The sequence below is a fragment of the Amblyomma mixtum genome, chromosome 3 (genome assembly GCF_055824585.1).
Source record: "Amblyomma mixtum isolate Tamu chromosome 3, ASM5582458v1, whole genome shotgun sequence".
NCBI lineage: Eukaryota > Metazoa > Arthropoda > Arachnida > Ixodida > Ixodidae > Amblyomma > Amblyomma mixtum.
This window is the reverse complement of record NC_143014.1, coordinates 2610861-2627547: the sequence shown is the minus strand read 5'-3', so window position 1 is coordinate 2627547 and position 16687 is coordinate 2610861. Positions and strand designations below refer to the sequence as shown.

The window sequence follows — 16687 nt, the reverse complement described above, 5'->3', positions numbered from 1 at the left end:
GACGATGTGGACCCGTACACGTTGCGACCCGGTGCGGATACGATGATGGACGTCAGCGCTTTCCCCGAGGTTTCGCACGGAGTGAACTATTTGGTATTTTCTTCAAGTTTCGTCACTCTGCAAGAGATGAAAGACTTGAAGCCCACAACTACTTCACGAGCGGCGGCTGGGTGGAAACTCTGTCGGCGAAGCGGCTGCAAGGAGAAAAGGTGCTGCCACTGGGAGAGGTAAGCTGAAGCCATCGTTTTTGGCGTCGCATTTCGTCCACAGCATTCAGAGGCATTTCCTGATTAGCCGATGGTGTGTACAAGAGACGCGCGACATTGCAGCGCTGTGCAGAGAAATCAACTCAACCATTTTAAGATTAAAAGAATCGCGCAAGCACTGTTCATGTGTAATGCCTCAGGTCCCATGATCTTCAAAAACAAGAAATACAGACGTTGGCGACAGTGCTTTATGGTTGAACGAATGCACAGTATGTGTGCTTGCCATGCTTTTTGTTCGCGTACCTCTGCATTGTGTGCAGTGCCTCAGGTCCCATAATCTTCAAAAACAAGAAAGACAGACGTTGGCGCGAGTGATTTATGGCTGAACAAATGCACAGTTGTGTGCTTGTCATGCTTTTTGTTCGCATACCTCTGCATTGTGTGCAGTAACTGCATTTTGATCTCACCATTTTAATTTTTCCTCGATTTGCTTTGTAGGTGAACCACTCACAACGGCTCGGAGAGCATCCACTGAAGGTGTGGATTCTGTGCAAGGAAAATGGATCCGTGCTGACTGCACATTGTACCTGTATGGCCGGTGTGGGAGAAGCTTGTTCCCATGTCGATGCCTGTTTGTTTGCTGTCGACACAGGTGTAAGGATGAGGAAATCAGTTACTTGCACTCAGAAAGATAACATATGGCTCCCCACCTATGTGGAAAAAGTCCAGTTTAAAAGGTTGAGAGAGATAGATTTCACATCCGCCAAAGGGAAAAAAACAACAGCTTGACGACAGGATTGAGAGCACCCCCACAAGCAAAATAGCAAGACAGAGACTGGATGTGCCACCAGCCTCACCAGCAGAGGTGGAACGCTTGTGCAGCGTCTTTAAAAAAGTGGTGTTGTGCCTGCAATTTTTTCTGTGCTGCCCAGCCATTGTGCTGCCTTCAAAAAGCCAGTGCCCACACAGCCAGCACACCTTCGGAATTTGTACATGAAAGACGCTTTATCCGAAGGACTTGACGCGCTTGTTAACAAGGCTAACGAATTTCTGGGCAAGTTTCACATCACTGATGAAACAGTGAAACTTATCGAAAGTAAAACAAAAAACCAGAGCAATTCCCCAGACTGGTATCTATACCGAGCCGGCAGAGTAACTGCGTCAGTTATGAAAAATGTGTGCCGAACAGCTCTAGGTAATCCTAGTCTATCCTTAGTGAAATCAATATGCTATCCTGAAAAAAAAATCACTGAAGATTCCAGCCATTGTATCGGGTTTAGAGCATGAACAGGATGCTCTGAAGGCTTATGAAGATTACTACAAGCAGAAGCACGACAACTTCAACTGTTCCAAGTCAGGTCTCCATCTCAGTGCCTCCTATCCATTCGCTGGAGCGACACCAGACGCACTGATCTCGTGCTGTGGTAGAGGCGTAGCCGAGGTTAAGTGCCCTTACTTGCTGCGGAATGCCAGGTCCTGTTTGACCAGCATCAATGGTACTCTGCAGCTTTCAAAGCAACATGAGTACTACTACCAAGTTCAAGCCCAGATGGCTATATGCAAGGTAGAATATTGCGACTTCATTGTGTGGGCTCCAAACCTTTTCCATGTACAAAGGATTTGGAGAGACGATGAGTTCTGCAGTCAAATTTTTGCAACTGCGAAGGAATTTTTCATCAAAGTTATTCTTCCTGAACTGTTCACAAAGTTTTACACACGGCAACAGACAGTCCCAGAGAATTCATCGCCATCCGCAGATGTTTACTGTTTCTGCCAAGGACCGGAGACAAGGCGCATGATTGCATGGGATAACCCGACATGCAAATTTAAATGGTTTCATTTTTCGTGTGTAGGAATCACACGGGCGCCGAAGTCCAAGAAGTGGCATTGTCCACAATGCAAGCAAAATAAAGAGAATTAGTTCGCTTGGCATTGGTGTTTCATTCTGCTGAACTATTCACTTTAGTAAATAAAGAAGTGCACAAACTCTGCAATAAATAAATTTTATTTTCAGAACCATTCTATCTGCAGAACAAATAGTAAGGCAGTTGTGATATTGTAGCACTACATAGTAGCCAGATTTTTTATATTTAGCATTAAGAGACATTAGTGAAGCTCTGATGTAGGTGAAGGCACTTCACTGTCAGCTTCCTTCAGCTCTGCTACAATTGACGGACACAAGTTCGACAAAGCACAGCAGACACTATTTTATCTAGTGGCGGTGCATCATCACCCTCTCGACGGGCAACATACTGTATGGGAAGAGTGCCTTTGAGGATGGTGAACTTGTTTCTGATTAGACCAATCACACGTTCAACATGTATTCTCACTTTAGCAAGCTTTCTGGTGCTCAAAACTTCTGCTGCGGACAGCTGCTTTTTCCTTTAGTGTATGCAGGTACATGCAACCGTGCACAATAGAAGCGAACACTCTGAGATGTTGAATCCCCGGTCGGCAAGCACAACATCATCAGGGCGCAGGTTATCTAAAATGCCGCTATGCTCTGTGATGTGGTTATCACTGCAGCGCCCACCCCAACCCTTAGATATAAAGGTGACGACACCTTGAGGAGCAATGCCAATCAGGAACTTCGCTGTGTTACTGTGCTTATATTGTGACCATGTCTCGCTTCGTGCTGAATACGATGATGGCCGCTCTATTTTTATTTCAAAGCAGTCTATTACGACTGCCACATTAGCACCAAATGAATAAAAAAAGCCTGTGGCATTGTGTCCTGCAGTGAGACTCGCTCTGGCCATGATACAAAAGACTTCAGCCTACAGTCTGCAACATGCAGCCACTTATCAAAAATTCGACACACTGTGGCCTCTGAAATTCCAAATCTGAAGCCAAGATCAGTGTTTTGAAAATTCAGCTTCAGCTTCATTAAAAAAAGAATAAACTCCTGGAACTTAGTTAAGCTGTTTTTGGCACCGTGTGGGACATAGCACTGCAAGATTTCAAATATCCCATACAGAATGTCAAAGTTTGCCATCCCAGTGTAGTAGACGACCCTTGCATTGCTCTTGCTGAATGCGGCTTCCGTCCATTGTAGTTTGTCCATCTGAGTACGCAGTGCATACAAGTTGTCATTGAGTGTAGTGCACTGTTCTTCCAAGGCTGCAATGTGTCTCATTGTCAAATCTGCCTGTACAGCAACTCCTGAAATTAACAATGCAAACATGAGTGATGAAATCAGTGGCTCACCAGCATGCAGACATATCATAACAGTAATATAAACAAACAGAACAAAGATCTAGAATGAACGAATTCTACCTTCCAGACTTAAAACAAAGTCAAAGGAGACCCTGACCTGATTCATTTTCGACAACGTTGACTTCAGATTCAGCTCGCGGTAGTGACAGGTTGTTCTCAGCATATGTGCTGTCGTCGTCATCGCCGTCGCAGCGGTTGCCAGATGGCGTGGTGGCGACTCCGGATGCTCCTGCAGGTGCTGTGATCTCCTTGTCAACCTCGGCTGTTTGCTTGAAACGGCGCTTTGCAGCCCGTTCGTAACGCGCAGTGCTTTCGTGATTCGTGCTGTATCCCAGCAAAAGAGTTGGGGCCCAATCCGGGTTGGTTTCGTCCCAGAGCTTGGAGGGTCTCCCTACAAATGCAAGCAAACGTTATTCTAGCGCAGTGTCAAGTGCGCCTTATGTAATAATAGCGAAGGCTTACCTGTAACAAAGTGGGCGCCGCACACCCGGATGTTTGGAAGATCGACTCTTAGATCGGAGCGCTTGATACGCGCAAGCCACAGGCTGCGCCGCTTCACGCTAAGTGTTCTCGTTCGCTCGCATTGGCCCTCGACGACCTTCGGAAGGCGAAAAAGGTTTGTGTTGGCCGACTCCTTCCTCGAACTGCTTTTACTGCGGTTGCTGCAGCCAACAACAGCGCAGATAGCCATTTCAAAACAGTGTGTTCACACGACTGCAATGGCAATGGTGCTCCGCTGGTCCGCGGTGCGGTGCTCCACGATGCCGGCAAACAAAATCGCGTTTGCGGAAGTGACGTCAGTGCAAGCCATGTATTAACTCTATGGCTAGCGGCATTGTTTACATCACGGAGAGCAGGAAACGATTAGCACGATTGCATCATCGCATAAAGAACCGCATTCGCAACTGCGAGACACCAGAACTCCTAGCGCATATAAACAAGCAGCGGTGCAGGTTGTAGCATAAGGTTCAGTATGACGTTGCATAACCCGAACCGGACCGGCCCCAAACTTTTTTCTCTGTATCGTTTGCACTTCGTGCGCAGCAAGCATGTTCTTTGTTCAAGTAGAACGTACTTACGTTAAGGAGCCTGCATGAGTGCGCTGCATTCAGCTGAATGCGGTTGCTCTCGTTTCCGCGCGCAGCAATTTGCGGACTAGGCTTGCTGTCGTTAATAAAAAAAAACCTTTTCTACATGAGGTTGTCAAATGGAGAGTTCAGACTCAAGGCTAGCGCCGCGCAGTAATGCATCTCAAAAGCATCTAATTATATGCTAGAATGCAAATTACATGCATTATTTTACTGGTGATTTTTCTTGCATGCGTGTTCGCAGATATGTCCTCGAAATGACATTTTGAGGACCACTAACCCACTCGTATGACCTGAGGACATAATTCTGAGGTGGTTTCCAGGACACTCCAACCTAGAACATTATGAGGAGATATTGAGGATATTTTAGAAGCCTTGAGGACATTCGGACCATCTGAGGACGTCCTCAGGATGTTTGGTGTTGTCTTGGTGACGTCAGTGTCGTGTATTGCTCGGTCCGCAAGCGTTCTGACGCCAACACTCGGTCTCCGGTGCCATCTCCTACCCTTACTCTTCCCACGCCCAACCCTCCCGCCCTCACAATCTCGGATATGCCCTCCGAGCAGCGGCGAGATCCTTGCTTCCCTGCTGGATATCCCCTCCATGGCTGCACATCTTCGGGCCCTCCGCTTCCCATTTCTCCGTCCGGGATGGTATTCTTCACAACTCTGGCGGCAGAAAATGGCTACTTTCCATCCTGCACTCCGAAGTTTGTGCCCGTCATCACGCTGAGGTCATGCTCCTGAAAACCTATCAGCGCTATATAATTTTGTCCGTGGGTGCAGCGCCTCTCAGCATCACCTTGTCGCTCGGATGGCCCGCTGCAGCATCGCCCCCCACACGCCCATTTCCCTGCACCCCCGCCGGTAACCGATGGGTAATCATCGCCGTCGATCACCTAACCCGTTATGCGGAGGCCGGTGACGTCGCATACTTTATTCTACACCACTTCGTGCCCGGGAGCTTCTGAGTGACAGAGCCCGTTTCTTTTTGTCCGGGGTAGTTCAAGAGCTCCTCTCAGCGTGTACATTCGTTCACTGTACGGCTTCAGCTTACAACCCGCAAACAAACGGCCTCAAAAAGCGGTTCAACCGCAGTCTGGGTGACATGCTGGCAATGCAAGTTACGTCAGACCATTCCAACTGGGATTAAGTGCTCCCATTTGTCACTTTTTCGTACAATACGGCCCATCAAACGTCTACAGGCTTCTCCCCCTGCTTCCTCTTATACGGCAGTGAGCCATCCTGTACCATCGACACGATTCCTGATCCTTATGAGCACGCAGCAATCAGTGACGTCGCTCAAAAGGCTGAGGAGTGCCGTCAGTTGTCCGCACCTTTACTTCCGACACCCAAGGCTACCTCAAAGACCTGCACGACAATGCCGAGCCTGCTCCGATATACTCCGCCGAAACCCTCGTTTAGCTTGGGTTCCTGCCGACAGCAAATTCTCTAGCAATTGCGAGCATGTCACCTGGAGGGCAGTTGAACCGCTCTGTGAGGCCGCTGGTTTGCGGGTGGTAAGCTGTAGTCGCACGGTGAACGTATGTGCAAGCTGAGAGGAGCTCTTGAACCACTCCGCACCTCCACTGAGTGAAGAGTCTATTTATTGATTGGTCACGGCGACCAACGCTGGCACAGTCAGGTCGCAGCAGGAAGGGAGTGCCAGCCAGAGGCAGCAGCTGCAGCACAAGACTCGCGTTATCAAGTTGGGAGGACTGGGAGGTCGTGCTCTCGTCTCCGGACCCGCCATCGCAGCTTGCTGCGGTGCTTCGGGGTGTCGACGTCATGGACAAACACCACATGAACGTTCCGACGTAGAGTGGGACCGTGCGGTGGTCCAGGGACCCAAGGGGGGTCTAAACACACTTGCCATAATAAAGTTTTTCTCTCTCTCTCTCGCGCCCTAGCCACCAGCGATGACGACGAAGCGCGACAGGGCTGAGTTGTCTTCTTCTTGCGACGCAATTAAAATCCGCAAAGAAAAGGAAATTCCAACAACACACCTGGTCCTACCTTCGCCTCCTGCACCCTGCCCGAGTCAGTCGAGTTTGCGTACGCAAAAATCTCCGTCCGTCCATATATACCTAACCCTCGATGCTACTTCAAATGCCAGAAGTTTGTCCACGGCTCACAAAGCTGTCGCGGCTGTGATGCTTGTGCCTAATGTGCCGCAAATGATCCGACGACTGAGCACGCCGGTTATTCAAGGTAATGTTCTTCCTGGAAAAAAAGGAAATAGTTACCATGAAGACCAAAGAGAATGTAACATTTAAAGAGGTCAGAAACCATTACACAATGACTCAACACATTCTCTTTCGCCGGCGCGGTGGCTCAGTGGTTATGGCGCTCGGCTGCTGTCCCTAAACACGCGGGTTCGATCCCGGCCGCGGCGGCTGAATTTCGAAGGAGGCAAAATTCCAGAGACCCGTGTCCTGTGTGATATCAGTGCGCGTTAAAGAACCCCGAGTGGTCGAAATTTCTGGAGCCCTTCAATACTGCGTCCCTCATAGCCTGAGTCGCTTTGGGATGTTAAAGCGCCATAAAAAAATTGGCTGTGGCTTAGCTAAGGTTAAGCCTGGATAAGCGAAAAGCTCCCGCTGCTTTTTAGCCAACTCCCAAGCTACCACTTCTGGATCGGTGTTTCTGCGCCGTCCGACTGTTGCTTCTTCTCCTTCCATGGCGAGTGTCAGCGGCTGTTCTATGGGCAAGCGCGCCTTATATACCCCTCCTTTCAAATGTGCACTGCGCACGGCTGCGGCGAAAGGTCAAACGGGGGCGAGGATGGCCGCCTCTTCTATGGCCGCCGCCGCCGCTCACGCGTTCTCACAACGCCTTGCGAAAGAACCTTCTCCTCTTGGGGCGGCGGCGGCGACCGCGCGGCAGCGGCGAAGGGTAAAAACGGTGGCGAGGAGGAGCAGCGTCGACGCTCAGACGACGGAATCAGCGCGCGGCGACGGCTGCGGCAGCAGCGGCCACCTGCGCTCCTCGTGACGTCGCTCGGTTTCGCGCATGCGCAGCTGTGGCCAAAATTGATCACGGCGCACGCCAGACCCGGTGTTGACGAGCCTAATGAAACTTTTCGCTTCAAAAAAAAAAAACATTCTCTTTCACAGCCCCTACAAACTTCGCCAATAGGATGCGTAGGCGCGGCCCACCGCACCAGTGTCCGGCACCTGCCCAGTTCACAAACAGTGAGGCTGAGAGAGGGCCAACTGCACCTCTGGCAGACGCAGCGAAAGCTGCTGTCACCCCTGAAAAAGGCTCTGCAGGCCCTTCGGGACAAGCCCGCAACTCCTCTTCCCGTGGGTTCTCCGCGGAACGTGAGGCCACGGACACAATGAGTGAACAAAAAAACCGCGAGCCCTCAGCAAGGCGGGACCCAAGGTTTTGAATGTATCCCTACCAAAATTATTCTAGTGTTCTTTATCCACTGGAACTGCCGTAGAGTTCTAAACAACTATAGCGATGCAACAGACCTCTTAAATTCTGTCTCACCTCAGCGATGGCCTAGTCGTGTGAGCGGCTTCGCATGGGGGAGGTGCGGGGTTCGATCCCCAGAGCGGCCGGGGATCCCCTGCCTGGGGCTCGGCTTCTTTAGGTTGAAATGCTTGGAAACCGGGTCTTTGACAGCACCTTGAGTGAAAGGGAAAAACCTTTTGCTGTGGCGCTCTTTGGCCGCAGATGCCTTTGCGCCTAAAAAAATCAATTTCGTCTCATGTAGCACTGTGTATACAGGAGACCGTGACCGTTAACAGGCAAGTGGGCTCTCTGGAAGCGTTGGTGTTGTAGTTGAGATCTGGGTTGTAACCCACGAAATCAAGCTCAATACGGATTGAATGAAGGGACTAGCTAGCACAGGAAACTGGGACAAAAGGGTAGAAACAGACAGGACGAGCGCTAAGCCACAGCTGAAATTTTGCTTGGACAAACGGAACACAAATGCAGTTCCGTAGCACATATAACCAGGCGTGGCAAACCGTTTCTCTTTTTCTGACAAAGCAATAGAATGACGCGGCCTTCCACGCTTCTCCCGACCTCGATCCACCAAGCACACACGTGGCATCACATACCCGCAGCGCTTTCTTGGGGTGCATGGTGCTCACTTCCCGCAGGAGAGTGGCGTGCGGTATTCTGTGGGGTTTTAATTGGGGGAAGTAAGTACCCGCGGCTGACACATTTCAAAACCGCCGGACTCCAATTCATGCTGTAGTTTAAACGTTCGGTTGTGTGTTGTGTTGGGTTTAATGGCGCCTAAGCGGCCAAGGCTATCATGCGCCAAGCACAGGGTATAGAAAATAGTCTTCTGCAGAATCTTATAAGGAAGTAGTGAAGTTCGCGATGCTGTATTTTGTTTGCCGCATCCGGTCGCTTAGTGGAATGTCCATTACGTCCTTTCTCTTGGGCCCTCTGCACAACCGCACAGAAGGGGTGAGCTCAACCAAGCGGGATACGGGGGGCGCCGGATGGCGGGGGATTAAGGGAGCGGTCGAACTCCCCTCATGGACGGAGTCGTTAGGTCGCATCCTGTGTGCACGTGTTTACGGCGAGGCGAACCCGCGTCACAGTGCATGGCTTTTGTGCCATGTCTGCAGCGGCGTGCTTTGACATATTGTCACGCTAGCTGCAGGCACGAGGAGCGACGATGAGAAACAGATGGGTTGAAGTGGCTTTCCTTGAACTTGGGGCAACCGGACGTTGGGAAAGCGAGTGTTCGCCAAGCTCGCAGCAGGAAAGCATAATTATCCGAAATCGTGATGGTGGAAAGTGTGCATATGTGTACGGTGTCGCGATGAGCTACCTTCTTTCCCCAATCATTGATTGGTAGTGTTTTCCTTTCCCCAATAAGGTATTGGGTGGATGTTTGTACAGTGACCTGTTTGGTTATTCTCCCCACCGAGGGCGGGGACTTAGGTTTTAAAACCAGCTGTTTCGGCAGGACCGAGGGCTGGTTTCGTCACGTAGAAGTACGAGCCAGTCAAGTGTAAATATGTTTCCTCCTTGCTATGATCCTTTGTGTAACCCCTCCAGACGTTAGAGGGGACATTTTAACTGGCGCAGTCGAGACGGGATTTGCTACGTCTTTCTGCTCGAGGTATCTGACGGAGGGCGCAAGATCAAGTCGGTGGACAAGCTGCAGAGCGGTAGGTCCTAAAGGAGGAACGTGAGTCAGAGTCATAGATTGACGTTGGAAGTTTCGGAGACTGCTGATCAAGGTCAACGGGACGTAGGAGGCTCAAGTCAGCGAGGAGCTGAAGGAGCCAGGCGACCGACGTGTCGTGGAGGTGCCAAGTCCGTGAGCTGTGGAAGGAACCAGGCGTCCACGTTGAGGTTCAAGAGAACCAGGCGACCAGCGAGTAAAACGAGGCACATGTCAGCAAGCTGCTGTATGAACCGGGCTGTCGCGTCGAGAAACTGCAAGCTGCAAGGTGACATCAGGGAGGTTCAAGTCAGCGAGCTGCCGTGGAAGCCGGGGCTCAACTCATCCGCGTCGAGGAGCCCGCTGTCGTCACTCAGGGCGACGAGTTTACCGTGGCAGAGGAAAGCAACCAGCGAGGTAGGAGCCTTTCTGCTTTCTCCGAATTCACCATGTCGGTGTAGTGGTTTCGTGCTATAAAGGATAGCGCGGAAAAGGGAGATGGCTGCCGTACGGTATAATCGGGAGGGCATGATGCGATGCGTGGAGGTTGAGCAGAAGGCAGAGCAGCTGCTTGAAATTGGCAAGTTGAAACTCGAAATTGAGCGAGAAAAGATAAAACTTGCACAGATGCAATCTAAATTAAACCAGGGAACGAAATCTGATAGAGGGATGTTATTTGCAGCAGTTCAATGTTTTGACTGCATGAAATTTCGGCATTTTATGACTGACTGTCCCTACTCAAAGCAAAAACAGGATGTTCCCGTGGTGAGAATGACGGGTGTGCCAATGGCTATAGGTGTGAAAGCTGCAGCGGTTAGGCAGCAGGGCCCAACCGTGTGTGCCGTGCCAGGAGAGATGGCTGAGGGCATAGGGGCGTTAGTTACGCCTGTGAAGCACTGCCTGTCAGAGCAGACCCGAGAGACACATGAGTGCATTGTTTGTGAACAAGAGTTCAGCATTGGGCCAGAGCAGGTTGGCGCAAACTCCGGGGCAGCTGTAACGCTCGACGAAGAGGTAGAGCAGGCGCGGATAATGGGAACACCTTTTGCAGGTGATGGTAAACTATCTCTGAAAGATGAGGGGGTTAGCCAGCCGGTGTTCACAATATTGCCCGAAGGTGTAGGCAAGTTGATATCATCTGAAACGCTCTCGCTGCTAGAGCAGCCAGAAAAGGAGCGGCTGCATGAAGAAACAGAGCAACCTGATTGTGAAGAGCATTTCCAAATTTTCCGGGAATCTGTTCTAGATACACCTGAGGCCCCAGTACATTTTCAGGCAGATCTGGAAGCTGCAAAAGTTTTTGCAGAAGATTGTGAACTAACAGGGATCGCTGCACTGGGTTTCGCGGCAGGTAAGGAACTGGGGGATTTGAATAATGTACCCATCTCTGCATGTTTCGATATGGAGCAACATGCTTCATTATCAGCGGTGCGGAAGCAATCTGGTGAAGGCAATTTTGAGAAAAGAAAACTGGAAGGCACGATTTTCTTTCAAGCGTACATCGGTGGGCAGTTGTACGAAGAGCTAGCGCTACTTGAATCTCTATGCAAAACTGCATGTGAAGTAGCGGATGAGAGGCCTGAGCGAACTGTAAAATTGAAAGAAGTGGAGAATGCAGACGCGAGGGCAGCAGCAATCTTCGTAGCCCGCGGGGAGCAGGTGAGCTCTATTGCTCCGACGGTGGCGGCAGCCTTTGAAACCGGCGTTGTCCCAGATAATTCGGAATTTTGGACCAGTCTTCTGGACAAAGCCCAAAAGAAACAACTTTTGTTTCGAGATGTAGGCGGCTAGAAGTAATTTCTGCGAGTTTGGGGCACCGATCTGACATGGTGGATTCTGGAATGTGCAGATTGGTTTCCGGCCTTGTGTGTGCGGGTTGAAATATCCGCTTTGTGCACGCATGTGTGCGTGCTGGTGCAGTGTGTGGTAGATCTGTGGAAACAATTGAACACCTCATAATCAAATGTGATGGTATCCATCCGGATGTCGATGCAGGCACAGTCACTCTTCCGGAGGCCCTAGGGTTTAAAGATAACAATGGTCATGTAAATAAATCTGCAGTGGAAGTCAGCAAAAAGCGATTGGAGGATTGGTGGCTGAAAAGCAGAGATGTGGCATAAGGTTAGAATTGTAGGAAACCGTAGGCAGAGGTGATGCAGAATCTTAATGAGAATTGCCAACACAGTAAACAAAAAATAATAAATAAAGAAAAGCTGAGCATGGTGGCAATTGCCACCACCCCGTTTCAAAGGGGGCGCTCCTATCCATCCATGGTGTACTGACCGGACAGCCGGCGCATGTGTGCGTGTTGGTGGACTGACTGGACAGCCGGTGTACGGGTGCGTGCGTGTGTATGTACTTTTGTTGTCGGACACCATGGCTGAACTTCAATGCCCCACTGACAACAAGTGTCCGTGTGACATTCTTGGTTGGGAGGAGTGAAGTACGCGGTGCTGTATTTTGTTTGCCGCATCCGGTCGCGTAGTGGAATGCCCATTTCGTCCTTTCTCTTGGGCCCTCTGCACAACCGCACAGAAGGGGTGAGCTCAACCCAGCCGGATACGGGGGGCGCCGGATGGCGGGGGATTAAGGGAGAGGTCAAACTCCCCTCATGGACGGAGTCGTTAGGTCGCATCCTGTGTGCACGTGTTTACGGCGAGGCGAACCCGCGTCACAGTGCGTGGCTTTTGTGCCATGTCTGCAGCGGCGTGCTTTGACATATTGTCACGCTAGCTGCAGGCATGAGGAGCGACGATGAGAAACAGATGGGTTGAAGTGGCTTTCCTTGAACTTGGGGCAACCGGACATTGGGAAAGCGAGTGTTCGTGAAGCTCGCAGCAGGAAAGCATAATTATCCGAAATCGTGATGGTGGAAAGTGTGCATATGTGTACGGTGTCGTGATGAGCTACCGTCTTTCCCCAATCATTGATTGGTTGTGTTTTCCTTTCCCCAATAAGTTATTCGGTGGATGTTTGTACAGTGACCTGATTGGTTATTCTCCCCACCGAGGACGGGGACTTAGGTTTTAAAACCAGCTGTTTCGGCAGGACCGAGGGCTGGTTTCGTCACGTAGAAGTACGAGCCAGTCAAGTGTAAATGTGTTCAGAAGAGCGTGTTGTCGGGCTAGTTGGTTCTGCATAGTATATAAGTGAAATGCGCAACAACTTAAACAGGACACAGAAAGAAACACATACAACGCTCGTGAACTGTTGTACGTGTTTCTTTCTGTGTCCTGTCTAAGTTGTTGCGCATTTCACTTATATACTATGTAAATATGTTTTCTCCTTGCTTGTATCTTCCTTTGTGCTTTTAATTGTTATAAAAAGTTAACCTCTCCAGAAGTGTCCTCTTGCAATGTGATTGAGCAATTCGAATCTGCAAGACGTCAAGCATCCTACAATTATCTTCAACAGCAATTCCCCTCTATGAGATCTTCAGAGAGGATTTCAACTGGCGCAGCCGAAGAGGGGACATTTTAACTGAAGTGAAGAGCGGTGGGTGGTGTAAAGGGCCTAAAATGTTACTTATTACTGCTTGATGATGATGAAGGAAGGAAATTTTAAAAGTATTCACTAGTAAAGGATTTAAAAGAGGTTGGGTAACCTCTGTGACAATCCTTGGCTGAGCAAGGATCTCGAGGCTCCCAGCCAATAAAATAAAGGCCTCAGCCTTTTTCTCAGGATTGAGAAATTGGCTGAGGTGTATAAAAATGAAGCAAAGCAGTGGCTGAAATCTAGAGCTTGTTGAGAAAACCTATCTCTCTCAAAAAGCTAAACACACAAGATATAGCGACAATTGTATCTTCATCCAAGAGTAACATTGGGTGTAAAGGAATGTGCTTATTATAAAACTCAGTAAAATAAATTTTCCTTAGTTTCTCGACTTTAGTGCATGAGAGTAAAAAGTGATTTACTGTTAATTCTTCTCCGCATTTTTCACAGAGGTCTTTCTTGTTTTGTCAATAAAAAGTTATGAGTAAGGTGTGTATGTCTTATACGAAGCCGGCAGCGAATAACCTCTTTAAAACGTTCTTGGTGTGTGCAAGACTTCCATTCATCCAACACTGGCTTTATAAAATGTAGTTTGTTACCTACCTCACTGTTCCAAGTTAACTGCCACCTCTTCCTTAATTCATGGTGTACCAAGTGCATGCAGTCTTCAAAGGGTATGTCTACGCTGTCTATTTGCCTGCAACGGGCTTTAGCAGAGTGGTTTGTTGGGCGAGTTGGTTTGCCATATTGAAATATACCTGCGCTTAAAGGCTTTAGCAGCACACAAGTCTGCTCTGTCGTTGCCCTGAATTCCAATATGACTTGGTACCCAGCAGAGTTTTAAGGCGAAAGACTTTAATGCCTCATACTGTCGTTAGCAGATGCGTCGGCAGCCGTGTCGGCAGCCGTGTCGACAGACGCGTCGGTAGGAGTGTCGACAGACGCGTCGGCAGGAGTGTCGACAGACGCGTCGGCAGACGCGTCGGCAGGAGTGTCGACAGACGCGTCGGCAGGAGTGTCGACAGACGCGTCAGCAGCCGTGTCGACAGACGCGTCGGCAGCTGTGTCGACAGACGCGTCGGCAGAAGTGTCGACAGACGCGTCGGCGGGAGTGTCGACAGACGCGTCGGCGGGAGTGTCGACAGACGCGTCGGCAGATTCGTCCGCCTTTCGGCGTCACTGCTTAAAAGGCTCAAGGTTCCAGCATGAATAAAGGCGCATCTAGTGAATGCATGGGCTTCATAAATAAAATAAAAGGAGTAAAGTCAAGAAAAGGAAAATAAAAAATAAAAATAAGAAAATAAACAAAAATAGAACAAAATAAAAATAAGATGTGAAAATAAAATAAAAAAATAAAATTAAGAAGAGGAGCAAAAATAAATATGAAACAAAATATGAAAAATAAAAAAGGAAATAAAAACAAACAGTGGCCAGGAAACGCTTTCGCCTTGCAGCACTTTAGAGAGCCTAAGTGCCCCCTGAATTTATTGTTTTGTCCTTGAGCTAGGGCTGTTGTTATGTTGTGTATGAGGTCACGAAGTAGCGGACTGATTGCATTTCTAGAGTGAAGGGCTGTAAGTGCACTTAGTCTGTGTATATAATACTGTTTGTGAGGTTCTCATTTACAATTTTTTTTATGGCTAGAGAGATGGAGTGACATTCAGCAGTGAAGATAGACGCACACTCTGGAAGCCTTACTATTTCATTCCAATTGCCTTGTACCACTGCACTTCCAACGTAGGCATCCTTTTTTGAACCATCGGTGTAAAAAGCTGTAAAGTATTGTACTTTTCCTGAAGTGTAATAAATTCTTGTATGATATGTTGTTGAGGCGTTTGGGTTTTACGGAATTTTGTAAAAGTGAAATCACAGATTGTACGAAAATTGTACCATGGTGGCTGTGGGTCTCGCCTTTGGGCAATGCTTGGCAATGTGTTAAGTACGCTGAGGTCCTGGCATATCTCTTCAAATCGCAAAAGCAGTGGCCGGGAAGCCTGCGATTTGTTGTTAAAAAGCGTTCTAGAGGGGCACTTTGTAGCGATGGGGTAACATATATGCTTCTGTAGTGAACGGATTTTTCGCATGTATAGGAACATGTGAGCATGGCTCTTCTGTCTGCAAGTGATTGTTCGTTAGTTTCTACATAAACACTGTTTATTGGTGACGTTCTGTATGCACCAGTGGAAAGGCGCAACCCTAAATTATGTATTGGATCCAGCCGTTTAAGGTAAGATGGTCTCGCTGACCCAGCAAGTGATTGTTCGTTAGTTTCTACATAATGACTGTTTATTGGTGACGTTCTGTATGCACCAGTGGAAAGGCGCAACCCTAAATTATGTATTGGATCCAGCCGTTTAAGGTAAGATGGTCTCGCTGACCCAGCAAGTGATTGTTCGTTAGTTTCTACATAATGACTGTTTATTGGTGACGTTCTGTATGCACCAGTGGAAAGGCGCAACCCTAAATTATGTATTGGATCCAGCCGTTTAAGGTAAGATGGTCTCGCTGACCCAGCAAGTGATTGTTCGTTAGTTTCTACATAATGACTGTTTATTGGTGACGTTCTGTATGCACTAGTGGAAAGGCGCAACCCTAAATTATGTATTGGATCCAGCCGCTTAAGGTAAGATGGTCTCGCTGACCCATAAACTATACACCCGTAATCTAAGGTAGACCGTACTACAGAGCGATAAATTTGTAAAAGACATGTCCTATCGGAACCCCAGTGTTTTCATGACAGTACTTTTAATATATTCAGGGATTGAGAAGCTTTCTTTTTGAGGGTGTTTATGTGTGGCAGGAATGTGAGTTTTTTTGTCAAAAGTTACTCCTAAAAACTTGTGTTCATCTTTCACTGGTAATGTGACCTCATTCAGGAAAAGAGTGGGATCAGTGTGCAGCCCTCTTCTAAGCGAGAAGAGTACAGCTACTGACTTTAGCGAGTAAAACTTGCAACCATTTTTATCTGCCCATGTTGCTAGTCTGTTTACTGTCAGCTGTATTTGCCTTTCACATGATGTAACGCTAGAGGATGTGCAAGCAATCTGGATATCGTCGACAGACTGAATGCATGATGGACTTTGGAATTATTTTTGCTAGGGAGTTCATTTTTACTGTAAAGAGCGTAGTGCTTAATATGCATCCCTGAGGTACGCCATTCTCTTGAGTGAACTTAGAAAGGGTGGCACCGAGACGTACTTGAAATGATCGGTGGGACAAAAAGTCACTCAAGCATTTCAGCATCCTACCACGTATGCCGAGGTCTCCAAGGTCCCGCAGAATGCCGAACCTCCATGTGGTGTCATAAGCTTTCTCTAAATAAAAAAAAACCGCAAGGCAGTGTTGTCTGTGTATAAATGCTTCTCGAACTGTGTTCTCAAGGCGAACAAGATGGTCGGTTGTAAAGCATGTTTTTTTTTAACCCACATTGATGAATGTCGAGAAGTTCACACGAATCAAACACAAACATTAACGTAATGTTCAGAACACTTTCAACGGATTTTGCAAGTACGCTTGTCAGGGCTATGTGTCTGTAATTGCCAGGGG

The 16687-nt window shown here is 48.5% G+C and overlaps 1 protein-coding gene and 2 pseudogenes across 4 annotated transcripts in view; 2 read left to right on the top strand and 1 right to left on the bottom strand.

Moving 5' to 3' along the window:
- Positions 1-16687, top strand: part of LOC149349106 (RCC1 domain-containing protein 1-like) — a 166258-nt gene that overhangs the window by 101869 nt on the left and 47702 nt on the right. Inside the window, exon 2 of one of the 4 annotated variants that reach the window (XM_089578064.1) lies at positions 7626-12792. The exons of the other annotated variants lie outside the window; for them this stretch is intronic. Coding sequence (XP_089434190.1) covers positions 10148-11440 — 1293 coding nt within the window. The 5' untranslated portion in view covers positions 7626-10147 and the 3' untranslated portion in view covers positions 11441-12792. Of the gene's footprint in view, positions 1-7625; positions 12793-16687 lie in introns of those variants that run through there. 4 annotated transcript variants of the gene reach the window in all.
- LOC149349109 (uncharacterized) lies at positions 12-5529 on the top strand (annotated as a pseudogene).
- Positions 2265-4249, bottom strand: LOC149349110 (uncharacterized; annotated as a pseudogene).